We start from the raw sequence: 26,971 nt of genomic DNA, 5'->3' as shown, positions 1-26,971 counted from the left end.
GCTACCACACCACAATCTTAGTGGCTTAAAGCTACACAGATTCATCATCTTACAATTCTGGAGGCCAGAAGCCCTAAACTCAGGTGTTGGCAAGGCTGTATGCCTCTGGAGGTTCTGAGGAGAATTATTTCCTTGCCTTGTCATGCATTCTTTGGCTGATGGCCCCTTCTGTCTTCAAAGCCAGTGACATACCATCTTCAAACCCATCTCCCTCTCCCTCTCTTTCTGACCTCTGACTCCATCATCACTTCTCTCTTTGTAACTCCTGTCCCCCTCTTATAAGGACTCTTGTGATTACATCAAGCTTGTTCAGATAATCCAGGATAAGCTCCCCGTCTCCAGATCCTTAACTGAATCACATTTGCAAAGTTCCTTTTGAATACTCACAAATCACAGGGATTAGAATGTTGACATGTTTGGGATGGCCATTATTTGCCTTCCAAAGACCTCATGAGATGCTGTCATCATTGGGAGGAAGTGAAAGAGAGGTTTCTATGATACCAAGGAATCAAAGTCTGGTGGTTAAGCTTGAGGTGGAGTTGAGGTCACTTTCTTTGCAAGGAACAGAACTTGCCCACCTGCTACATAGTGAGCAATCAAAGTTCCAGGGTGGGAACAGTATCTCTCCATCTCTGCTAGTCCTGTAGCTTTCCCAGGTCAGGAAGGGTTGAGTCCCTCTTACCTACTTGTCAGTTAAGGAGCTGTAGGCTGTGGGCAGGACACTAAATCCTGGTTTCTAACCTCCCCCCCCTTTTTTTGTATCTCTCCTGTCACCTTGATGTTAAAACTCTTTATTCTGAGTGGATTAAGTAACCAATCCTTGACTTCAGCATCTTTTTGAAGCCTAATGTCCTTAATAGTTATTTTTTTTTGTTTTATACTGGGGATTGAACCCAGGGGTGCTTTACTACTGAGCCACATCCCCAGTCCTTTTTATTTTTTTATTTTGAGACAGGTTCTTGCTAAGTTACTTAGAGCCTCACTAAATTGCTGAGGCTGGCTTTGAATGTGAGATCCTCCTGTCTCAGCCTTCCGAGTCACTGGGATTATACATGTGTGTCACCACACCCAGCCTTGGATGGTCTTTCATCTTTTTTTTTTTTTTTTCCATGAAACAAAAGGGAAAGAGAGGCAAAAAATACCTAAGAGAAACAGATAAGCCTGGGATTCTATGGGGGCCTCTAGAGAAGCAGCAGCTACTCCCACAGCTAGATTACAATGGACAAGAACCAAAGTCTTATATTTTTTATTGTTTAGCTGGACCAAAATGTGAAAACTCATGTTGCTAGGATCTCCTCCTCCTCATATAGGAAGCATCTTTAATTTCCTAGGGCTGAGTTAGGGGCTTCTAAGGGATGCCACCAGCTTCCATGAATAACTCTGCTATGGACACATTGTTTTGTGATCATCTCTTAGCTCCCCTGTCTCCCACATTACACTGTCTACTCCCTGAGGGCAGAGACTTGTGTCTTACTTATAACTTCCCCACATACCAGAGTGCCTAGCACTAGTAGATCCTGTGTAAATGATGGATGGATGCTGGATGGATAATAGATGGAAACTCCCATTTCAGGCTGCAGTAGTTACTGATCCCCATCTATGTGTGGCCTCTCTGAGGTCACTGGATTTCAGGCACACACAATACAGAGTCCAGCTGAGCAGAGGGGGACCTCAGTTGCCAGCAACAGAAAGGGGTGGAGGGTGGCAGATAGGTGGCAATAGCCAGCCTCCTGAGCAGGGCAGGGTTTGGCAAACACCCAACCAGTATTGCCTTCACTCTCTGACCTTTCCTCTCTGGAAGGAGGCTCAGGTTTCAGCTGCTTTGAGGGAAGCTGTCCTGCAGCACCAGCAGACTCAAAGTGCCCTGTCTTCCCTCAGTCACATGCTGTGATGGCCCAACTGCAGGGCAAAGGGTGAGACCTAGGGCCAGCAGCATTGTTCTGAGGAGATTAGGGGGCACAGCCAATTTACCTATCACCACCTCATTCTTAGAATTTCTCTTTTAAGTTTTGAAAGATCTCTGTGAAGGTAAGAGGTTAAATATTAGGTAAGGGTAAGGGTAAGGTTCTTGTGATGTTGTGGAGATAAAGCCTGGCCAAACAAGACACTGACAGCAAGGCTGTGTCCCTAATCTTCAGATACCTCAATCACTGGAGAATATCATGGAGCTGACAGTCAGTCTGAGGAATCTTTCTGATTGCCATGACAAGGACCATCTTGTAAAGAGAGATTTTCTCTCCCAGCATACATGAAGTGGCGACCTTCTCCCTCTTGCTCTTAGGAAGAGGGATTTCTTCAAGTTTCCTACTCTGCTCCTGTCTCTCCCAGCACTTTCTTGTCTTCTCTCCTCCCTGCCTTTTCCTTCCCTTGGGGGAAGAGGATTTTCTTCTCTAAGGTCAAGATCCCATCCTCGAGCCACTTGGGTTTTGTTTTCTAATCTTCCTTCTTTCATAAACCACCTCCTGTGTCCTTTAGTCCTTATTGCTGTGTCTGCCTGGATTCCTGGGTTCAGAGGCCCAACCTGGTACCCAGCATGTCTCAGGTCCCTAGGGAGAAGCTGAGATCACAGTCCCAGTTGTTGAGTGATTTTGGTTGGATTGTCACCAGACACATGATCTTGAAATCCTTACTGAATTGAGTAAGATAACCAATGTGTATTTATCAGGACGTCTCTGTCCATCTGGAACATTCGAGTATTTACAAAATGTTCTCCCTGTTCAGGCACTTAAAAATCTTTCCTCTAACAACATGTTTTGATTCTCCTTATATGACACCATCTTGGATTACAGCTTCTCCACGAGGAGTCAGGAGTTTTACTCTTGAAGTTGAGCTTCCTGTTGTTCTTTTGGTTCCCTCAAACTAATTGGGGACTGACTGTCTCCTATTGAAAACATTCCTGGAGAACAGGGAGACTGATGTGTACTGTGGAATGTGTAGAGGAGATGAGATTGGAAGACTAATGGGAATGTGGCATTTTCTTTATTTGCAGGCACCAGTACGTGCCCTGGGATTAAAAACATGAAAAACAGCTGGGGTTGTGGCTCAGTGGTAGAGCACTTGCCTAGCATGTGTGAGGCTCTCCTGGGTTTGATTCTCATCACCACATATGAACAAATAAATAAAGGTCCATCAATAACTAATAAAAATATTTTTTAAAAAATGAAAAAAATTTATAGTCCCTGCATTCCTAGTCTACAAGGAGAGAGAGAGAGAAAAACTCCCCCCCCCTTTTTTTTTTTGATACTAGGGATTGAATCCACAGACACTTTACCACTGAACTACATTGCCACCTCTTTTTGAGATATGTTCTCAGTAAGTTGCTGAAGGTCTTATTAAATTGCTGAGACTGATCCTCCTGCCTCAGCCTCCCTAGGTGTGGGAATTACAGGTGTGTACCATTGAGCCAGACCATCATTTTACTTTATTTATTATTGTCTTTTGTTTGTTTGTTTGTTTTGTTTTTGCAATACTGGTGATTGAACCCAGGGGTGGTCTGCCACTGAGCTACAATCCCAGACCTTTTTATTTTTTCAGACAGGAGCTTTCAAAATTGCCCAGGCTGGCCTCAAACTGGGATTACAGACGTGTGACAACACATCCAGCTTATTTTATTTGTTATTATTATTTTGTATGTGTGGTGCTAGGGATTGGGTCCAGGGCTTCGCAAGTGCTTTACCACTGAGTTACATCCCCAGTCCAAAGATTATTTTAATATAAAGAAATACCCCAATTAGATATAAATAAGGTAGGCTAAGATTGCTCTAATGAAGAAGGCAAACTTTGTACCTTCTTTATATAAAACATGGCTAATATATCTTACCTTGCAGGCATGTTGTTAGAAATAAATAAAATCACACAGCTTTGTGGAACAGGTGACATTTGAACTAGATCTTGATAAACAAAGAGTTTGCCAGGTGGAGATGGTAAGGAGAGAGAAATTACAGACTAATAATAATGTCAGGACTTGCCTAACCTCCTGAAATGTTTGCAGAATCAAGTAAAGTTGGAAAACACTTGGAAAGTAAAAGTACAGTTTAAGGATAAGATATTAATACTACTTAATCAGCCACTCAAATGAAGTCATAGCCCTGGAGAGAGATTTAAGAAAACAGAAATACTCCCATGCTTTTACAAATGCCCGATGTGTACCTTTGAGTAGTGTGTGGGGTGTCTGTTCACTGTTTCAGGAAGAGGGGAAGCAAGAGGATTCTATTTTTTTTTTCTCCTTTATTCTCAAGCACTTTATGACCATAAGGAAATTGAGAGAGCTCTGGTGAGTGGCTTGGGTAGAACAAGGGTAAAGCAGAGAGAGCCTTCCCCTGCTAGCACTTAGCCTCTGAGCTTTCATCCAGCCCTTGCAGGTTTTGTGTTGTTGGGATTATTGTGGTAGCCCCCAGATAAGCAGGTGACATTGAAATCCCCCAATGCCACCAAAGATGTACACAGATAGTTAGCAAATAGGCCATGAAAACTTGTTTGACTAGTCATTAGGGAAATGCAAATCAAAAACACAATGAAATACTATTATACACTTAATAAAATAGCCAGGGCACTTAACCACTGAGCCACATCCCCAGCACTTTTTATTTTTTATTTTGAGACAGGTTCTTGCTAACTTGCTTAGGGCCTCACTAAATTGATGAGGGCGGCTTTGAACTTGAGATCTCAGCCTCCTGCCTCAGCCTCCCAAAGTCACTAGGATTATAGCTGTGTGCCAACACACTCTGCCATTTTAAAAAAATGACAATACCAAATGTTGACAAGCACAGGAACAACAGGAATCTCATCATTCCTGGTAGAAATGCAAAATTGTTAGCTACTTTGTAAAACAGCTTGGCAGTCTCTTGTAAAGTTAAATGACCCATGACCCAGAATCCTGTTCCTGAATATTTACTCAAGAAAAATGAGACCTCCCCACCCCTTTACTACCCACTCAAAGACTACAATTCTTTCTTTTCTTTTCTTTTTTTTAGTTGTGAATGGACACAATACCTTTATTTATTTATTTATTTTTATGTGGTGCTGAGGATTAAACCCAGCATCTCATATGTGCTAGGCAAGTGCTGTACCACTGAACTACCACCCCAACCACCAAGACCACAATTCTTTATAGTAGCTTTATTCACATAATAAGCTCATACTGGGAACAACCCAATATCTATCCAAATGGAAAAAAACCGATACATCCATATACAGAATAGTATTTAACAATAAAAAGGGAACAAGCTACTAATATATGTAACCACATGAGTAGATCTCAAAGCATTATGTTAAGAAAAGTCGAAAACAAAACCCTATGTATGCCAGGTGCCTGTAATCCCAGTGGCTTGGGAGGCAGGAGGATAATGAGTTCAAAGCCAGCCTCAGCAACTCAGCAAGACCCTGTCTCTAAATAAACTACTAAAAAGGGGCTGGGGATATGGCTCAGTGGTTAAGCCCCCCTCAGTTCAATACCTAGTACCAAAAATAAACAAAAAACAAAAAACCCTACATTTCCATGATTTCATTTGTATGACATTTTGGAAACGGCAAAACTATAATGACCAAAATCAAATTAGTATTTGCCAGAGGTAAGGGAAGAGGATTGACTGAGTACAGAGGAGCATAACACGTAGACAACTTTTTGGAGTTTTGGTAATGTTCTGGATATTGAGTGTGGTAGTGATAAAGCATTAGAATACATTTTTCAAGTCTCATCAAACTGAACTCAAAAAAAGTGAACTTTACTAAATGTAGATTGCACCTTAATAAATCTAAATAGCAAAAGAGTCCCTTACCTTCTTGTCCCCAAATCAGGCTCAGGAAGGTGACATCCAAAAATCACACAGCAGCTCAGCACTTGCCTTGAACAGATAATGCATTTCATACTAAGCCCTGATCAGATGCTGATTTCCCCTCCCTCTGCCAAAGCTAGTGCCTACACTTCCCTGCCTACTTTTGGCTTCCAGCCTTGGGACAGGGCATGTTTTGACCAAGCTCTAATTTGGGGCACGTAATCCCCATTTGTAACCTATTAACCAAGCCAAAGTTTCTGGTCACTGGGACTGAGCTTTGAGATGTTTGGCTCGCCTGTTACAACCCCATCATTAGGAACAAAGAGCACATTGGCTCCTGTGCAGTGGGCATTCTGCAGCTGCTGAAGGCATGTCTGGGGCTCTGTCATTTCAGTGCTTCTCACATGGGTCAACTGTTCCAGTGTGCGGTGGGCCACCCGGGTTCAAGACATTTTTACAGCTGGGAAACTCCTGGCTCTGGCCCTGATCATCATCATGGGTGTTGTACAGATTTGCAAAGGTGAGTGTCATGGGAACACAAGGGCCCCACATAACTTTCTACCCCTTGCATGTGCACACCCTGAGGGTTCCCAGTTCTGGCTTTGAGGCATCTCTTCTTCATTCACTTGACAGAGGGCATGAGAGGCCAATTTCTCCAGGGTGGCTGGGGATAAGGAATGTCTCCCAGCTTGCAAAGATTCATTTGGCCCCCATGACAATGCTCGCCTCATGACTTTAGCATGGCTAAGTAATAACCCTGAATCTCTGGTCTCTATTGCTGTTTTGCCCAAAGTCCAGGGTACCTCCTCTCATCTTCTGTGGTACCTTATATATATATCTTAAAATGGAGAACAGAGAAGGAGAATTTTATAGGTTTCAAAATTACTCATAATCTCTGCAAAAGAGAGCTCTACATTCCCGGGCCCCCTGCCAGCATTCCCCACTGGATTTGGTCCTTTCAAAGCATGAGTCTATTTGGTTTCCATGGGGCCCATGGCACCACAAGGCTGTGCTCAACGCCACTGCCTCATGGAGAAAATCTGATGACAGAGAGACCTCCCATCTGCCCACAAGCCCAGAGTGGGTGGCCAGACTGGATGTTTACTCCAGGAAACAAGTTTCTGCTATACAATGGATAGATTTAATGGAATAAGTCCTTTATCAGGTTATGTTGTTTTCAGGAATTTAGTCTTAAGGAAATCACTGTGCTATCTTATCAAAGATAGTGATGAGTTCCTCCTAATCTGGTCTCAATTCTTTCTCCTGGTCACACTAATCTCCTCATTTCCTGTCTAAACACAGGGTTGCAGATGAATAAGTGGTCATTTGCTCCTATCTCATCACAATCTCAGTCAGCAGCTTTTTTTTTTTTTTTTTTTTTTAAGTGTTGGGGATTGACCTGAGGACTTTGCCCATGCTAAGCAAGTGCTCTACCACTGAGCTACTCCTACAGCCCAGCAACCTTTTCTGAGGGCCCACTGTGTGAAGGACACTGTGCTAAGCGCTGGGAAGACAATTTAAAGGCTCTTTACTAATGGCCTCTGAAAAGACAGACCTAACACATTAGAAAGAAATAGGATATCAACAAAGTAAGCAAAACAAGCTCAAACTAATATAGCATTATAGAACCTTATGTTGGATTGTTTATTTTTTTTTTTTTTCTTTTTATTTTGTGGTGCTGGAGATTGAATCCAGGGCCTTGTGTATGTGAGGCAAGCACTCTACCAACTGAGTTATATCCCCAGCCCTTTGTTTGTTGTTCTTAATCCTTTCTTATGAAAATGTACAAACTTAGATGTCAAGGCAGGTGGTGACAGCCAGTGACTGCATTCCTGTGTTTCAAAGCCAGTAATCCAGCCTCCCAATTTACTATGGTTTTTCCATCCAAGAACCTGCCTTTGTAAAAAAGGATAATTTCATAACTGTACTTTGAACCTGAACCTGATTTGGACCAGGTACTGAGAGGTCCTGGACCTGGATCTCCTTGCTCCTTTTAGCCTCATTCCTTCAATACTCCAGTACAGTAGGTTCACTGGAGACTAAACAGAGGTTTGCTGCTGGAAGGGGTGAGAGACCAAATGGGACAGGCCTGAATTCATCTCTCTGAGCAGCCTCTTACCCTCTGTGTCCACAGGAGAATACTTCTGGTTGGAGCCAAAGAACGCCTTTGAGAATTTCCAAGAACCTGACATCGGCCTCATTGCCCTGGCCTTCCTTCAGGGTTCCTTTGCCTATGGAGGCTGGAACTTTCTTAATTACGTGACTGAGGAACTTGTTGATCCCTACAAGTGAGTTGAAATAGTCCAGCTCTTCCTCTTGTCCATGGAACGCTACAACACATGGTGCTAAAAAATGGAGCAGGTGTGCTCTGCCCACTTCTCTTTATCACCCCAGCTCTGGCCATGCCTGTGGCCATTTTGGAATAATAGTCTATTTCCCAGGAATTTAAGCCATTAGTCAGTCCTGTGACTGTCCCAAAGCAAGCTAAAAGCTGAAAGCTATGCCAGATAACACCACTCCCTTAGAGAATGAACTGTGCCCCATGAGGCCTCTGGGCATCTTATTCACCTGTTTCAGGATAGACCAGTCATTGTGTCTGGAGGCAGGGGGAAGGGTGCATGGTGGAGATCTGGGTCAGGAAGAGATCAGCAGGTGTGGAGTATACTTCTAGCCTAAGTTTTTCATTTCCTTTAAATTATCCTGTCCTGGTTGAGACACAACCTACCTCCTGGGGAGAGGGAGCCTGTAGAAGTGGCAGTCCTGTGCAGACCCCATGGCAAAGCAGGCATTCCAGCACAGCCTTCCTCTCACCTCCTCTCCCTCTACAGGAACCTTCCCAGAGCCATCTTCATCTCCATCCCACTGGTCACATTTGTATATGTCTTTGCCAATGTCGCGTATGTCACTGCAATGTCCCCCCAGGAGCTGCTGGCTTCAAACGCAGTTGCTGTGGTAAGAAATCAAACTCCCACTCTCTCAAACCAGATTCCTGACAGACTTGCCCCCTTAGGCCCACTGACTTTTCCCTGACCCATGGACCTGTGGAACTGGAAATCATCCCAAGTGCTCAGGGCAGAATCCACATGTGCCCTTGACAGGGTGTCTTCAAGTGCCCAGGATGGCTGGGTTTGTTCCAGGGCAGCTACCATGGCAGAACTGAGTAGCTGCCTGCAAAGCAGAAATGTTTGGTGTCTGATCCTTTACAGAACAAGTTTGCCAACTCCTGATCTAGGGCACTTTAAACTCTGGGTGTGAGGATTGTGTCAAGGAGACAGACTGCTCCTTACAAAGATATGATATTACACAAGGTACACCATTTCTCTCCGCCTTCATTCCTGCCTCTGGAAAGTATGCAAGCTGCCCAGGTTTGGTGACACACACCTGGAATCTCCAGGCTGAATCAGGAGGATCACAAGTTTGAGGCAACTCAATAAGAGTTTTCAAAATAAAAAATAAATAGGGCTGGGGATGTAGCTCAATGGTAGATACCCCTGGGTTTAATCCCCAGGAGAGAAAGTAGTATGTAAACTGACTCCTTCCCTCATCAGGGAGAAGTGAGTGCTGGTAAGCAGTTTGCAGATAGGAGTGGTATATGTCCTTTGGGGAAAGGGCCAAGGGACCAGGATCCTTGATATCTGAGAAGGGCCCACTCTGCTAAACATGTTATCACATCTCTAAGGACTGTTCAGAGCCTGTGACCAAAGGCCTTCCCCAGCAGAATGCCTATTCTAAACAGTTCCTCCCTGGTGCTTCAAATCTGGTTCAGGGATTACAGAGAAGACTGGTCCCCAGACAGTTTATTTCCTTCAATACGAGAAGCCTAATCTATAACTTCACAGCCTTCTCTTTCTCAGCCTAAATACTGGCTGCTTCTTATTTTTCCATCAATATAATTTGTTTCTGTGGACTTAGAAATTCTCACTCTATGAGTCAGGATTAATCCCTGTTTTATAGACGAGAAACTGAGGCCCCAAAATTACATATCTGGGGCCAGGAGTAAAAGTGCTCAGTGGTACAGCACTTGCCTGGCATGCATGATGATCTGGGTTTGATCCCCAGAAAACAAACAAAAAACAAAACAAAACCTTGCTCAATGTGGGGCCAGGATTTGAACCCAGATCTACCCAACTCACAAGCCTGTGTCCCTCCCTGGGCAGAGAAATTGTGCAGGGTACATGCCTAAATCCACCCAGCTCCCAATCCTGGCCCCTCTACTTCCTGGGAGTGTGATCTGAGGCAAGCTACCTAATCACTATGCGCCTCAGTTTCCTCATTCATTAAACAAGGATGTAAGTGTCATTTCATTACTATTACTATTACCAGCACATACTCTCCATTTAATTAGCCCAAAGCATGTTTTGACTTCCAATATGTAGTTACCACTGTGGAAGAGTGTAGGAAGAGGCTCTCGAGGAACTTAGCCAGAGAGAATCAGCAGATGGGGATGAGAAAAAAACACTCCAGAAGCGGAGAGCGAACCGGAGGTGGGGAATTGTAGCTCTCCTTTTCCACTTAATCCCTTTGTTTTCTCTCCCAGACTTTTGGAGAGAAGCTCCTAGGTGTTATGGCCTGGATCATGCCCATTTCTGTTGCCCTGTCCACATTTGGAGGAGTTAATGGGTCTCTCTTCACCTCTTCCCGGTGAGTGCTACCTGGGCCCTTCCCTAAGCCAGGGCCACTTCTCTGTGCACATTGCTGTGTGTTTATGGTGGCTCGTCTCTGTCTGCAAGGGTTGTATGGGCACCTGGGTGGTGGCTCTGCAGAGGCGTGTGAGTATGGGTGCCAAGGGGTTATGCTGCTCATGTGGTGACCTACAAGGTGTGTGGTATGCAGGTCCTAAGTGCTTCACATGTAGTGGTCTGCACATATCAGAAGGAGCAAGGGCTGTGGTTGGCAGCAGGATGGTGTCTTGGCTACAGTCCTAGAGCCCCCTTTTTACTTGCCTGGACATAAGCTGCTGCTGGCAAGAAAGGAACCCCACTCTGAAAGAGACCAGGATGGAGACTTGTACCTGGGGTCTCCTGGGCCTTATCTCCCATAAATGTTCTGGAAGCAGACTCCATGTGGGATGGGATCACTCTGAGTGCCCTGAAGATACAGGGCTATTCCCTGCTCTACAGGCCAGCACTGCAGGAGGCCACCCACAAGTCTCAGTGGAGAATCTGAAGAGAGAGGGTGGCGAAGAGTAGAAAGAAGCATTCATCAGTGAGAGAGCCTTTCAGCCAACCCCCTGGTTTCTAGGAAACCAGAAGTATGAGTGGGCCTGGAGCCACCCACTCCCATCTTCTCATATTCAGGAGTCTGGCACCTCTGTGTCCCTTCCTACCATCTCCATAATGGGCTGTTGAGGCTAGCAGATGCTGGATGATTTCCATTTGTGTGACCCCCAAAGTTCTTAGAAAGCACCTCCTGCCCTGTGAACACAGTCCTACTCAAAAGATGAGTCCCTGAGTTCAACTGCCTCCTGTCACATCAAGAAGAAGAACCTGTGAAATGACAAGGGAATGCCATGTTTTCAGGATCCAGGAGAGGAAGGATGGAGTGTGGGTGTCCCCTGTGCCCCGGGACTCCATGATACTCACCCACAGCAACCTCATGTGCGTGTTACACAGGAGCAGTGGCCACCTGGAGGCCCCAGCCGGGGGCAAGCGGTGGAAGAGCAGTGACCCATGAGACTCTCTGAGATGTATTGGAGGACAGTGACAGCCCACAGTCGCTTTAGAGTGGGGTTTGTCCCTCAGGCCGGCCATGCAGCGGTCTGCGTGCATGTGGTATGGTTGTGTGTGCATGCAGAAGATGGGGTGTGGAGTGTGCTCGGCCTCTGGTTCAGAGGTGCAACCTCAACCCCCAAGGCCTCCTCTGCTCATCTTCCAGTTCCCTCATTCCTTCCTCCTTCTTCCCTCCTCTCACTTTTTTGTGCACTGTGGTATGGAGAGGATGATCCTTCCCCAGGAGTCTGAGTGTGTGTGGGTGCGTGTTATGCTTAATGTCATTGTCTCCTCCGTTGTCAGCTAGCCCAGCCAGGATTATTTCTTGCAAACTTGACACTTATAAACACCGTGGGACCTGGACAGTTACACCAAGTCCTGGCTGCATGTGGAGGAGGGATGTGAATGCAAGACCCAGGCTATGTGCATGATGAGGCCCTCAGAGCCTGGGCTCCGCCTGGTGCATGTGGCTGCTCTGTGGAGGCCCAGCAGCATGAGGAGGTGGGGGAGGGGGGGATGCATGAGTCTGCATGAAACCAGTGACATTGGCCTAGATCGTTCATGGTGGCAGCTGCTATGGGTACTTGAGGCCACAGTCAACGCCAACACAGTGACAAGTTGCTATTGTTAGCTCCACTCTACCCCATACACAGATTACAAAGTAAGTGACAGTTCTTTTCAGAACTCCCTAGTGTTCTGATTCTGTTCTTCCTGTTATCATACAATCCTCCTCTCATTAGTTAGGTCCTTCTTTCCCTAGAAAAAGAAAAAAAAAAAAAGGTGATCTAATCCTCACTACTATGTAAATGACTGCTAACAACTTATACTTTCTGTTATGCATTTTATGTTATGATTTCTCTGTCTCTCCCTCTCATTCTCTTTCTCCTTTTTCTGGTGCTAAGGATCTTCAATTTCTCTTTTTAAAAAACTTTTAGTTGGTTATAATCCCAGTGACCCAGGAAGCTGAGGCAGGAAGATTGAAATTTTGAGGCCAACTTCATCAACTTAGTGAGGCCATGTCTCAAAAATAAAAAGCCTGGGCTGGGGTTGTAGCTCAGTGGAAAAGCACTTGCCTACTATATGTGAGGCACTGGGTTTGATTCTCAGCACCATATATAAATAAATTAAATAAAGGTCCATTAACAACTAAAATAAAATATTAAAAAAAAAATAAAAATAAAAAGTCTGGGGATGTAGCTCAGTTGTCTAGGTTTGATCCCTAGTACCACCATAAAGAAAAAAACTTTTAAATTCCAGTACCCTAGTCATGATATTATATTATAGCTTTGGAAGATGTTACCAATAGGGAAAACTGGGTAAAGTTCCCCATATATTATTTCTTACGACTATATATGAATTTATAATTATCTCAAAAAATTTAATTTTCAAAACATTTAGGGGTTGGGGATGTAGCTCAGAGGTTTAGTGCTTGCTTAGTGTGTTCAAGGCCCTGGATTCAACCCCCAGTACTGCAAAATATGAATAAATTAGAAATTAAAAATTAAATATAATTGTCTGATTATAAATGTTTCATTTTAGAATTTTAAATGTTTTTTCTAGGGTTTGGGGGCATAACTCAGTGTTAGAGCTCATGTATAACATGCTCAAGACCCTGGGTTCAATCCTTATCACCAGAACTAAGAAATGTTCTATAATGTTTAAGGAAGACAATCAATCTTTCTTACAATCCCACCACCCAGTTGGCATTTTAGTGTATTTTTCTGTGCCCATAAATAATTTTTAAATTAATTGGAATCAGTTTTCTATCCACTTTTTTCATTTAGTGGTGTTGTAAGCTTGTTCTTATGTAATCAGTTTTTGTTCGAAAAACATTATTATGACTTTGTAATTTTCCATTTCATATATACCATAATTTTTTTAAATCAATCTCATACATTTCAGCTAATTTAGAATATTTCCAGTTTTTTATTCTCATCAGAATGTCTTTGTATATACATGCCTTTTACCACCTCACTCTTCATTTCTTTATTTTGCAGTACTGGGGATTGAACCCATGGTGCTCTACCACTAACCTACATCTCCAGCCCTATTTTTTTTTTTTTTTTTTTTGAGACACAGCCTTACCAAGTTGCTGAGGCTGCCCTAGAACTTGTGATCCTCCTATCTCAGCCTCCCAAGTCATTGAGATTACAGGCATGTGCCACTATGCCTGGCTTCTATTAGTTTCTTTAGCATGGCTTTTTAGGAGTAAAATAAGTAGCCCTAAGGATATAACTTTTAAGTACAATTTACCTGCAATAAAATGCACAGATCCTAAGTGTTCAGTTTGATGAGTTTTGACAATCATAGACAGCCACACAACCACATCCAAAACATATCCCGTGTGCCCAGGTTCCAACTGCCCCTTTCCAGTCCACCACCTCCATAGAAGTAAGATAAGAATGTTTTTAAATTATTCCACATGCAGTTCGGTCACAGTATATAAGGGGATCTTTATTCCTTGAAGGTAGGGAGGCACATTTTTAAAGGGATGAAGACCCTAGGCAAAGGAGAGACCTTGTTCCTACAGCCGTGCAGGCATTGGAAATGAAGAAGAGCAACAATGCCATCATCAGTACCCTGAGCCAGCCAGACCTCTTCACTCATTAGCTGCCTGTGGTGTCTCTGCACCTACACCTGTGAACATGGGTGCTAGGACTAGTGGGCTGGAAGGTGCAATGCAGAGGCTGTCCTGGTTGGAGGAAGGGTGCTGCTCTGTGGATAAAAGGTGGGCATGGAGAAGGAGCCTAGGCTTGCTGGTCCATGGGCTCTCCCAGACTGACTTGCTTTTCTCCCTGCCAGGCTGTTCTTTGCTGGAGCCAGAGAAGGCCACCTTCCCAGCGTGCTGGCCATGATCCACGTGAAGCGCTGTACCCCAATCCCAGCCCTGCTCTTCACAGTAAGGGCCCCTCATGCTGCTGGCCTAATACATACCCTACCTCTCTTTGTAATCCTCTCAAGTGGGAGTGCACCCACACCTCCTTGTCACTCTCTGATCTGCTCCTAAGTTTCAATGGGCCATAAATAATCTGGCAATTGTATTCATTGGCTTTGTCAATATCAAGGAATAGAATGAGAAAAAGACTCTGAAACGCCTTAAGGCTTTTAGGCTCTTTTCATTCTCCCATCCTTTGGGGGCAAAATGAGGTGACTGCTGTTGGTTTCTATGACCTCACAGAGACAGTTCTGCTCCCCTGAGCCTCTTGACACCTGTTACAGCAGGGATTCAGCTCTGGTCCTCTGCTCTCGGCTAATCACAACATGTGCCTGCCTCTCCCTATCCAGCTTCTTGCCCCAGGACACCTTGCCAGTCTCTTGGGAAACTTTATTGAAATTAATTCATTGTTAAGGGTACATCAAATAAGAAAAATCATAGAGGGAGACTAATAAACTGAAGTTGAAGAAAAGGAAGTTTGGGATGGGGAAGACATGGGGGTAACATGTCCCTAGAGTAGACTCATCTAGAGAGAGCTAAAGGAAGGAACAAAAACTTGTCCTCATTAAGTCTTTTAAGTTATTTTTTATTTTTTTTCTTCTGGATCCTGAATAAAACATTAAAAATTACTTTGGCCCACTGGAGAAGTAGTTAGAAATTGGATAATAGAGCTCCTAGGAGTCAAGGGCATTGTACAACATTAGGGAAGTTTCAGAATGTTCAGGTACAGGATGAAGGTCATCTTGATGGGTTAATTTTAGGAGGTGGCTGGAGAGAACAGTTGGGTCACATGCCTTAACAGTACTGTTGGTGGAGTACTATGTCTGCCAGACAAGTATAGCCAGAATCAGGCCTATTCATCCATTAAAACCTTCTCAATCAGTACATAATGATGCATGCCTATAATCCCAACTATTTAGGAGGCTAAAGCATGAGAATCAGGATAACAAATTCAAGGCCAGCTTGAACAACTTAGTGAGACCCTATCTCAAAAAGGGCTGAGGTTGCAGCTCAGTGGTAGAGCACTCCTGAGTTAACTTCCTAGTACCACCAAAAAAAAAAAAAAAAAAAAAACCTTGATTATTCTCACCATTAGATCTCACATTGGCCTTCACAGATTATCAGAGTATAGCATGTTCTGAGAAAGCCACAGAGATAATTTTGAAGTTGGAAAGTGACCTTCATCATGAAAACCTCAAGGATGTTACAAGGGTTAATATTTGCTTTTAAAGAAAAAATGATAGGAAAACAAATTAGATGACTTAGCTAGGAGAAAAGGGTGACAACAAGAATAAAACTCTAATCTGCAGTTAATAATCTTCCCTAAGGGGTTAAAAAAATTACCTTGAGCTATAACCAGGGAGAAATACAAATGAGACCAGGTTGACATCAAGTCAGTGGCACCTGGCTGGCCAATCCAGGTGTCCATTCTGAGTAGTTAGTCCCTATTCCATACCAGTGGTTAAATATTTTTGGTTTTGCCCCTGTAATAAGTAAGAATTTCCTAGCAAAGAAGGTATAGTAGCACCTGGGCTATTAAAAGTAGTCATGAAGTCTCTGTCTTGAGACATCCATTACAAAATGGTACAGTCTGTCTGGAATGGAACTGCTCCGGACCTCTGAACATCTCCTTCAGTCTACAAATGCTTTTCTGATCACTGATGATCCCCCTCATTTCCCCAGTGCATCTCCACCCTGCTGATGCTAGTCACCAGTGACATGTACACTCTCATCAACTACGTGGGCTTCATCAACTACCTCTTCTATGGGGTCACAGTTGCTGGACAGATAGTCCTTCGCTGGAAGAAGCCTGACATCCCCCGCCCCATCAAGGTGAGAGAATGTCCTTTTGGAATTCCCCTCTTCTACTGGTTCTAGCTGCAGAGCACATTTCTGAATTACCTCTATTCTTGGCTATTGGCCACAGATGACCATTTTTGTGATGGTAGTAGTATGTAAATGAGAGTCCTTTCTCCACTGGAGATAAGACCAGAGCAAACTGGGCATGATGGTGCATGTTTGTAATCTCAGTGATTTGGAAGCCTGAGGCACGAGGGTCACGAGTTTGAGGCCAGTCTGGACAACTTAGCAAAATCCTGTCTCACAATAAAATAAAAAGGGCCGGGGATTAGCTCAGTGATAGAGCACTTACCTAGCATATGCAGGGCCCTGGCTTCGATCACCAAGTAAACAGACTATTAAAGGGAAGAAGAGGTAGGATCACCTTATCTCCTCTGAGAGGGGCAGACAAGGAAGAGAAATCAGGACTCACAAGTGGTCAATGAGGACGGGTGAAGCCCATGGAGTTAGTACTCTTTCTGAACTAAAGTCAGGGCCCCAGCCTGCCTTATGCCATGCTCACTCTCCTGATTTCTTGGGTCTTGGTGTGCTTCTTTTCTCAAAATTGCTTAAGAGAAACAATTTTGAACCTGGTGAGAGGGACGGGCATTTCCCACAGTGAGCCTAGAAGTGAAGCCAGACAGACCTAGGTCATTGTCTTCCTGCCCCTTTTCCACCTAGGACCTTAGCAAATACATTGGAACATACGAGCAAGCTTCTCAACCCTCATGGGCTTCTTTGGCTGCCACAGGCACTTGGCCTGGATGACAAAGCCTTATCTGACCCCACCTGGGAGGGAGGACATGAGCAATAAGGATGGCTCCCTCCCTGGTTTCCCCATCCTCTTCCTGTCCCATTGTCCAAGTTCATCAACATTTATTGACATAGCATCAGCCCTGTGGAACACACAGCTAAGTGAAGCCCAGCCTTAGCACTCAAGGATGTGGATGAGAGAGGTTTCCCCGATCCTGGGAATGGTGGGGGCCACGCAGCTCACAGTGCCTCTGCTCCTCAGATCAACCTGCTATTCCCCATCATCTACTTGCTGTTCTGGGCCTTCCTGCTGGTCTTCAGCCTGTGGTCGGAGCCGGTGGTGTGCGGCATTGGCCTGGCCATCATGCTGACAGGAGTGCCTGTCTATTTCCTGGGTGTTTACTGGCAACACAAGCCCCAGTGTTTCAACGACTTCATTGGTGAGTTGGTGAAGGCAAGAACTCCTGGGCTGGAATGGAGTCATCTGGTTGGGGAGCCCCCCAGGATCAGGAAGCCTAGGCTTATCTTCACCTACAGGGTCTGGAGAAGGAGTTGGGGGCAGAAACAGCAGATCTTTCCAGAGACCCCTGAGCAGAGAACAGCTGAGATTTCCATATAGACTTTAGCCCTGGGAGAACAGGCAGCCTACCAGCTGCCCTGCAGAAGCCACCCCAGGCTGGCTATAGATCAGTGCAGACCCTGGAAGTGGGGGGTCAGTGGGCATAGGGAAGGTGGAAAGCTGGGGTCTTGATGAGTGAGGGGCAGCTAACAAAAGATGTAGGAGACAGATGAGGTGGCCATTTCCCAGACAGAATCTCCGAAAGGCACTGGTTGCTCTGTTGAGGCAAAGCCTGGTGGAAAGCTGGTTAAAGCCACGGTCTTATTGGCCCTGTTGGCAAGACACCCAGCACTGACCCGGTTTCTGTGTGGTCTCCTTTCACAGAGTTGCTTACCCTGGTGAGCCAGAAGATGTGCGTGGTTGTGTACCCCCAGATGGAGGGGGGGTCGGAAAGAGAAGGGGTGAATGAGGACATGGAGGAGCAGCAGCAGGCCATATACCAACCCACTCCCACCAAGGACCAGGACTCAGTGGAGCATCCCCAGCCCTGAGGACCACCATCCCCTCAGCTGGCTACTCCTCCCTCATCCTGATCTCTGCCTTTTCCCTGCCTGGGTCTCCCCAACACACACACACCCCTCTGCTTCTATCAGGCAGGGCCAGGACCTGTGTGTGGGAGTGGTGAGAAGTCAGAAACAAATACACTGACATTTGTACCCAAAGAACCAGCCTCTTATCCCAGGGCCTGTGTCTAAGGCCCTCACACAAGGGTTTCCCATGTTCCATTAGAAGAGAGTGGAGATACCAAGGGTGCCCTACAGGGCCTCCCTCCCAGGCCCAACCCTCAGATGTCTCTTAAGTACCTGAGCTCACTACTGCCTTCCTTCCCCACCCCTGAGCCCAGAGGAGGCCTCAGTTCAGAGAGAACCACACAGTAACTCAGTTTGGGAAGACAGACTCAAGAGAGTCTGTCACCACCTAAGGTCAACTGGAGAGACCCATACCTTTTTCTGTTCACTAGGGACCCAAAAGTAGAGGGGATGCTTCCCTCTGCCGCCTTCTCTGTCTCATCCTACCATTCCTCCACCCATCCACCCTGGGCTCCCTATCCAAGAAAGGCTCCTTTTGTGACACCTCCTTCCCATTAAGCTGAGGACCAAGGAGGAGGAGGATGCCTCTTCCCCAACCCCAAGCCTGTGGAACACAGTGGGAAAGGTTCAGATGGCAGAAGCCCCAGCCCTGCCCCTGCCTCTTGCATCCTGCCCCCAACGTGGTGCCAAAGCTTCCCAAGGCCAAAAAGGCTTTTTATTTCAGTATCACGTACCTGTCTCTCCTAAAGACAAAGCCATTCTGCTCCTCCTCCCTCCCCATCTCCATGGGAAAAAGCAGTGGCCCCCTTATCCCCAAAGCTGCACCGTAACATATCCTTGCGGAGCCAGCACTGCCGGCTACCAGTTATGCCCTTTCCTCCTCCCTGGACCTTGGCTCAGGGGCCCAGTGCGAAGGATCCCCAAGCCTCCAGGCCTGAAATCAGAGCCAAATCAGCCTTAAGTCACCTTCCATCCAAGAACTGGGCCTAAAAATACTCCCTTATTTCTAACCCTCAGGACAGACCTGATATTAAATGCCTTCCCTGTGTGGAAGGTGCTTTCCCACATCCCCAGAGCTGCCCATTCCACAGGCTGGGGGACTATTTCGGGAAGAGAGTGTTTTCAGAAGGCCAGTTCTTCTCCCCTCCCCCAACTAAAATGACCCCTCCCTCCTTTCTGGCCTTACCGCCAATCCTTCATGGGGCAGGATGAGAGAACAGTGGCACAATGTCAGCCACTTTGAAGATCTTCAGAAAAGCACCTTGTGGTATGCGGGCTCTGACCTTTCCCTGTACTCCAAAGCAGTGGATGGTGTCTGCCCTGACCTTGCAGCCTCTCCCACCCCCACCCCCACCCCACTTGCTGTGCTAGGGACATAGAATTCTTTTATCCCAAGCAAGATTCCCTTTTCCCCCTCCCATCTGCTTAAACTGGAATATCCAGGGAGCTGCTCCTGCCCCAGCTTGCCTCTCCACATTGGTGAGATGCTAGATTTGGGCTGAGTTATGGCTCCCAGAGTGGATACTGGCTGGGCTGGGCCCCCAGAAGACCATCTTCCTGGTCTTCCCTCTCATTCCTCCAGTCTCCTCCCTTCCTTCCATTATTTGTTATTATTATTTTGTTTTTTTTTTTTTTTTGTAAAGTGGATGCCTTACTTTTTTGGATAAATATTTTTGAAACTAGTATTTCTATTTCTTTTGGATTTTTTAAATGTAAGGTGGTTTGGGGGGTGGAGTTAGAACCTTAATGACAATATGTCATTGAGTTGGTTTAAGTTTTGTTTCCTTTGAGGTTTTCTTCTTTCTTTTCATGTAATAAAATTTTAAATGCAAATGAAGTTGATTGTGTTGATAATTAAACGACTTTCAGAAACAGAATCACTGGGCATTTTTTCTTAGAAGGTCCTCCTAAGAGCCCCCCCTCCATGCCTCTCTGGGGTCCCATACTCAGGAACCCCATAAACCAACAGTCACCTCTCATTCCTCCTGAGGACTTCAAAATGTTATTAAATTTCCTGCTCTTTGTGCCATCCTGAGAACCTGCAGATTAGTTGGGAAGAAAGAGTCACTACCCAGGATGTGACATGGGCTAGTAGAGGGAGGCAAAAGCAGGGATGTGCCCCTCAAAGTCTGAGCAGAATAGGAAAGGAAGTGATGAGCTGGGTCTATGGAAAGACTTAGAGGGCCCAAGGAGCATGCTGGGAGGTGAGGCTGGTCCACTCAGCCATACAGAAACATCTGGGAAGAAGACTAGGAGGATTGTTTGACTAGGACAGTGGAAAGGAGGAGAAGTTAAGGTAGGCCAAGTTCCTCCTGGTGTCTAGGGTTAACTACTAGAGGAAGTTGATGGGACTAGACCCAGTACTTGCTCTGTCCCTCCCTTTCTGGGCAGCCCTCCCAGCAGCCTGTCCTGAGGCAGCATCATTCTTGAGTGAGCACTGCTGACAGAGGTCAGGCCCATGAGAGGTGGGGGTTGAGACATCACCCGCCACCATCTGGACACTGAGGACACAGGCAGGTGAGACGCCTCCACTTCTGGTCCTCGACTCCAGCTCTCCTGCTTTGTGGCTGTCATTCTTCCAGGCAGGCTGGTAACTCGCCATCCACAGGGACACTGAGCTGGCAGGCCAAATACTTGGCTTCTAAGCCCAGGCCATTCACTAAACAGAACTGTGCCCTTGGGCAAGTCACTTCTGTTCAGTATTTCAAGGGTGGGGGGAGGAAGGAGAAAGAGTTGGACCCAGTCTCCATTTCTCAGTCTTATTTTTGTGTGTGTGATTTTTTTGTTGTTGTTTCTCAGTTTTCTGGCATTAAGTTGTCCCCAAAGGGAAGAGGCCAGTCCTGTCCAGGAGGCTGTTATCCAAGGCCCCCTTCCTCAACACATATAATTTTCCTCTTCTTGGCTTGCCCCAGTCCTCCTCTGCGTCACCCCATTCTGGTAGGTCCAGCTCTCCCCAGTCCCCTCTCCAGGGAGACACTTGTCCCTGGGGCCCCCCTCTCTCTGTAAAGTGACACCTGCTGATCTTTTCAACCTGGTCAGATGGGCAAAAGTGGGTATCCTCCTGGACCACATGCATTTATTTTTAACCTGGGCCTTTCCCCTGTCTTAACCCTGCCAATCACTTTAATGCTGAGAATTTCAGATGCTCTGAATCTAGAGAATTTGGAGACCTTCTGAAAGTCACTGTTTTTCTGATCATTGTACCCAAGAACTTTGCTATATGCTGTGGGAATGGCAAATTTATTCCTGAATTTTCAAAGTCAGCACAGACTTCAATTTCTTTTTGTCCCCCTAAGGTGTGTGTGTGTGTGTGTGTGTGTGTGTGTGTGTGTCTTACTGGGGATTGAACCCAGGGCATTTCACGACTAAGCCACATCCCCAGCCCTTTTTAATTCTTTATTTCTTTCTTAGTTTTATGGTATCAGAGATTGAACCCAGGGTCACTTTACCACTGAACTACATTCCCAGCCCTTTTTATTTTTTATTTTGAGACAGGATCTTACTAAGTTGTCCAGGCTAGACTTGTGATCGCCTTGCCTCAGCCTCCTGAGTAACAGGGATTAGAGGCATGTGCCACCTCATTTGACCTCACCTGTCCTTAATTTAATTCAGGAAATATGGTCACCACAGTTGAAGAGGTCCAAAATATGTATTCAATCCTACCTTTAAAGAGCAAACAGCTGCCACACATGGTGGCACATGCCTGTAGGCCAGAGGCTTGGGAGGTAGAAGCAGGAGGATCACGAGTTCAAAGCCAGCCTCAGCAATTTAGCGAGGCCCTAAGTAACTCAGTGAGACCCTGTCTCTAAAAAAAAAATATATATATATATATATATATATATATATTTTTTTTTAAAGGCGGCTGGGGATTGGCTCAGTGGTTAAGTGCCCCTGCGTTCAATCCCCAGTACCAAAAAATAAAAATAAAAAGAGCAAATAGCTGACCCCAGTGAAAAGAAGCCAAGAATGTATACAGTACAGTACATGGCAGAGCCTGGGCAGGGCCTTGTACCTATGTGCTCAAAGCCTATCTGTGGAAATGAGGTGACATACAAGGCAGCAGGTAGTAGGTCTGCGCTTTGGAGACACAGTAAGAACTGCAAAGAGAGATCAGAGGAAGGGAGATAGGAGATCAACATTTACAGGGACTAGTTGCTTTGCATGTATTATCTTATTCAAAGTTTAATTAAACAACCCTATGAAGGAGGTGTTACTACTGCCATTTTACAACTCAGTAATTTGCCCAAGGTCATCAATAAGTGACAGAGGCTGATTTGAGCCCTTTCTAACACTCCTTCGCCATGCTCAGTCACCTCTCTCTGGAGAAGCCTTGGTTCACCAAGGACGTGGTGCTTGAAGGAGATCAGTCACAGAGTGTGAGATGACACTCATTATTTTAGATAATCCAAATAGGTAGCAGCTGCAGCAGTGAAAAGAAAATTATCTTGCTGCCCTGAAGAGAAAATTTTCCACTCCTGAGCAAGAATCCCCAAGGGGCCCTTGATAGGCACTGCCCTCCCAACCTCACTCCTATCCTATCCTGTCAGGAGCCCCCTCCCTGGCCCTGATGTCAGGAGCACAGCTGTCCCCGCCAAGCCCTCAGTTACTGGGCAACACTGATGGCAGTGTGCAGGCAACGTCAGCACCCACCAGGGAGGCCAGGGGCTAAGATCCCTTATCTCACCATGGCCCAAGCTTTGACTTTCTCATTTCCTGCAGGCTCTATTTGCACACACACACACCCCTACTTCCTCCAGCACCCACTTCACTGCTGCTGACGCTGACTTCTCCCTCCCTGTGGCGGCCCAAGGCGGGTGAAGGAGGTACTGAGTCACACAGCAACCTTTTCCCCATCCCTTTGGCCCCAGGCCATTTCACTTACAAGCCCAAGACCCTTTCTGAAATCAGTAAGGCATCCTCACATGACCTTGGGCAGCTCAGTCTTGTTTTCCTTCTTGATAAAGCAAGAATAAAAATACTGCTTGCCTTGCCTTCCTTCCTACTTAACGACAGCAAAATGGTCAGCATGGAAAAAGGGAATGTTTCAATCACCAAAAAAGCATAATTTGTCAGAAAATACAAGCCCTAACCATTAGCATTATTTCAAAGTCAGAGAGAGGGTAGAAATTTTCCTCCTTGAGACAAACACTGGCACCATTGCTCCCAGCAAGCCCTCATCCTGGTAACCTGACTGCAAGCCCCCCATCCTTGCCCCTTTTCCTCCTCTTCCCAATGTTGAACAGTCTTGACCAGTGCAGGGCTGAGAAAGGCTGCCCTCTGCAGTCCACCTGATTCCAAACCACCGCAGACTCCCAAATCCACAATTTTGTGCCAATATTGCTACCTAGTGGTCAATTCAGGCACTGCCACCAAATTGAAGTCACTTGGCTTTGGTACCTCTTTTGGCTGGAGTCCTTTGAAATGAAGAAAAATCTCCTATCTATTTTCTGAGATCTGTATCTAGGAGCATGCCAGGTCAGGACTTGATGATAAAGCATATCTGTCCATACTTCAAACTACCCAAAAAAGCACCTGGGACAGGTGTGGAGTAGGGAGGATGGGAAGGAGGATGTTATCAAGACTTGGCAAACGCGACATGTAGCCCATCCATATGTGCCCTACTGTGGCACACTCATAGTGACCCAGCCTATAAAAACTTCTGCACTGCTCCCCCCCCCCACCCCGCCAACCCCAAGACACTATAGCACTTGCTGGTAATAAAAGGGCCAGTAACATATTTCTTATTTGTCCTTTTCTTTTCACTGTACCTGGGCCCCTTTTGAAGATGAAACTTCACAGGTGAAAGGAAGGCCATAGCAGGTGTCTCCAACATGCCAGAGTGGAGAGTTCCCAAAGGAAAGAGAAAAAGAAAGCTGGGGGACAGCACAATATCAAGAAATGCAAAGAGGGAGCTATGGGCTTCTCCTAAAGACTCTGAAACAGAGCCCCAGGAAGAGGTAATACAAAAGAGAAGGCGTCTCAAGCCTCCAAGAGGAAGTGGACCCAAGAGACACATGCTGGAGGTCAGACAACGGCCATGCAAAAGGAAAGACAGCAAACTGAGCTGCAGCGAGCTCCTGAGCTGGCAGCCCAGGGCACAGGAAGTGGGAGGCAGAGCCTCAGGCCCAAAGTGGGGGGCAAAATGCCAGCCTGAATCTCTTGCAATGCACGGCAGTTGGAAGAGAGAGGTGCTGAAGCCACCTGAGGAGCATGTCTGTAAGTTCTGGGGGCAGTGGCCCCCCAGGCTTGGGGTGCAGGGCCCAAGTCCTGACCAGGCACCTCAGTTGTTCCCAGGCAGTCAGGGACTATGCCAGACTGCTAGAGGTAGTGAGGGCTGGAAACATGTTAGTGTTTGGGCTATTGCACAGACCCTATGCATAAACCTAGCAAATGACCACACTCTGCACCAGGCCTCTATGCATAGCTTGTTCCCAGGATCTATCACTACTTCCAATACCCCTCAAACAACACCTCCAGGCCAACACTCAGAAGAATGGTCTGGGAGGTGGGGCTACAAAAGGAACTGACTGCCCCCCAGAGTAGGTGGAGCTCAGCTCTGGAGGGGGGACCAAGAGGAAGGCGTGTCAAAGGAGGAGTTCAGACCAAGCTGGGGGTCGGCACTGGAAGAGAGCTTTCTCTATTCACTCTGAACTGGCACCTCATTCTGCACAGTTGGAAGGAGGAGGACGTTCAGAGTGAGGTGTGGATTTGGAATCCTCAGCAAGGATTTGGAATCCCTGGGCTCAAGGGAGTGGAGGTATTTCCAAAACCTCTGCTCCTGTGCATCTCCAGACCTGGCTTGGACCTCACCAAAGTGCTCCAGCTGTTAACTAGGTCAGGGGCCCCCCTTTCTCAAAGGCCTGCATCCCTCCCTCTGGGGTGTGCCCAGCCCCTCCCTAAGTCACCCCCCAGGAGAGAGAGGGGGGAAAAAGGGAAGAGAAGAGAGGCATTGACTGCAGAGGAAGGAAAAGGAAGCAGAGCAGAGGAGAGAGGAGAGAAGCAGCACATGAGTGGGTGACAGAGTAGACCAGAGAGGGCAGATCTAGGGCAGGGGGAGATCGACAGAAGGCAAGCTGAGCATCCTAAGGGGTGCCCCAAGAGCAGGGCCCAGGGGCGGGGAGCCAAAGGGGCGGGCCGGCCATGTCCCACGGGACCTACTATGAGTGTGAGCCCCGGGGTGGCCATCAGCCACTTGAGTTCTCAGAGGGCCGAGCCGGGCCTGGGGAGCTGGGGGACATGTGTGAGCATGAGGCCTCCATCGACCTCTCTGCCTACATCGAGTCTGGGGAGGAACAACTACTCTCCGACCTCTTTGCCATGAAGCCAGCGCCTGAGACCCGAGGCCTTAAGGTCCCTGGAACTCCTGCCTTTCCCCACTACCTGCCGCCTGACCCGCGACCCTTCGCCTATCCCCCACATACCTTCGGCCCAGATAGGAAGGCGTTGGGACCTGGCATCTACAGCAGCCCAGGGAACTACGACCCCAGGGCTGTGGCCGTGAAGGAGGAGCCTCGGGGGCCAGAGGGTAGCCGAGGCATTAGTCGAGGCAGCTACAATCCCCTGCAGTACCAAGTGGCACACTGTGGGCAGACAGCCATGCACCTGCCCCCAACCCTCTCAGCACCCGGCCAGCCCCTGCGTGTCCTCAAGGTAAGAGCAACCAGTTTTCCCTGCTACCCAGGGGCTGCGGCAAGGCTATGTGGATGGGGGAATTATGAGGCCACTGCTTATGCTGAGTCTGTGTTTGGTGTTGCTCTGTGAAATGGACTCATCCAAGGTTCTTTGTGCTCACTACCAGACCATGAGCCCACTCTTTCCTTCTCTGTGAACTCACTCTCACCCTGAACTCCACTCTGTCCTGAAACCCCCGTGGCTGGCTGATCTTAGCTGATGTCAGACCCCTTGCCAGCTTCCCTGTTGCCCACCATGCCCCTCTTCTTGTTTCTCTGCCTCCCGCTTCTGAAGAGGAAATGCCTGCCGATTGTACAAGAGACTCACCACAGATAAATGGAGGAAAAGTGTCCTTGGAGAGTGTGAGAGCATAAAAGGGAATTTTGGTGTGAGGGAGAGGACCCTTTGCATCTGGGTTACTATCTTTCACCAAGGCAGGGCAATGACAGGTCTACCTTGAAAACAGGAGCTGGCTCAGAACCCTAGATTTCTTTGACGCCCCCAAGGGATCCCCTCAGCCCCGCTGCTGAGATTCCTACTTTGTCTCCACTTGACCTCTTGGTCAGCCCTCATCTCTCCATACCTCTGTGCCTTCCCCTCCAGGCCCCTCTAGCTGCTGCCGCGCCCCCCTGCAGTCCCCTTCTCAAGGCGCCCTCTCCAGCCGGCCCCTCGCACAAGGGCAAGAAAGCAGTGAATAAAGACAGCCTGGAGTATAGGCTGCGGCGGGAGCGCAACAACATCGCAGTGCGCAAGAGCCGGGACAAGGCCAAGAGGCGCATTTTAGAGACACAACAGAAGGTGTTGGAGTACATGGCGGAGAATGAGCGCCTGCGCAGCCGTGTTGAGCAGCTCACCCAGGAGCTGGACACCCTTCGCAACCTCTTTCGCCAGATCCCTGAGGCTGCCAACCTCATCAAGGGTGTAGGGGGCTGCAGCTGAACCTGACTGGTGGACTGTGGGCACTAGACCCCTGGCTTGACCTTGGAGATCTTTACTCTGCTGGGACCCTAGACCTTCACAGACCAAATCCAAGACCATTGACAATGGCAGCTGGTGGCTAAGGAAGGCAGGACCCATAATGATTCTGAATAAATTGCACTGTGATTTGCTGCTGGGGTTGTTTACTGGGCCTGGGCCTGTTT

General features: G+C 47.0%; 2 protein-coding genes across 4 annotated transcripts in view; both read left to right on the top strand.

Moving 5' to 3' along the window:
- Slc7a8 (solute carrier family 7 member 8) overlaps nt 1–19,995 on the top strand; it is a 57,681-nt gene extending 37,686 nt beyond the window's left edge. For 2 of the 3 annotated variants that reach the window (XM_046465244.2, XM_046465246.2), the window contains 8 exons: nt 6,169–6,294; nt 7,909–8,062; nt 8,603–8,726; nt 10,312–10,415; nt 14,285–14,381; nt 16,101–16,250; nt 17,272–17,449; nt 17,953–19,995. In XM_046465244.2, coding sequence (XP_046321200.1) covers nt 6,169–6,294; nt 7,909–8,062; nt 8,603–8,726; nt 10,312–10,415; nt 14,285–14,381; nt 16,101–16,250; nt 17,272–17,449; nt 17,953–18,119 — 1,100 coding nt within the window. In that variant the 3' untranslated portion in view covers nt 18,120–19,995. Of the gene's footprint in view, nt 1–6,168; nt 6,295–7,908; nt 8,063–8,602; nt 8,727–10,311; nt 10,416–14,284; nt 14,382–16,100; nt 16,251–17,271; nt 17,450–17,952 lie in introns of those variants that run through there. The other variant, XM_058585788.1, reaches the window with a different exon arrangement.
- Nucleotides 19,996–24,320: 4,325 nt separating this feature from the next.
- On the top strand, nt 24,321–26,971 carry Cebpe (CCAAT enhancer binding protein epsilon). Its single transcript, XM_046465247.2, has 2 exons — nt 24,321–25,808; nt 26,433–26,971. Exons 1-2 carry the CDS (start codon nt 25,299–25,301, stop codon nt 26,766–26,768), a joined length of 846 nt encoding a protein of 281 aa, XP_046321203.1. The 5' UTR covers nt 24,321–25,298; the 3' UTR covers nt 26,769–26,971.

Source organism: Marmota monax, unplaced genomic scaffold, assembly GCF_021218885.2.
Source record: "Marmota monax isolate L192 unplaced genomic scaffold, Marmota_monax_Labrador192_F-V1.1 WCK01_AAM20220418_F8-fsc00079, whole genome shotgun sequence".
Lineage (NCBI taxonomy): Eukaryota > Metazoa > Chordata > Mammalia > Rodentia > Sciuridae > Marmota > Marmota monax.
The sequence above is the reverse complement of the archived record's forward strand: the minus strand, read 5'-3'. Positions and strand labels throughout refer to the sequence as shown.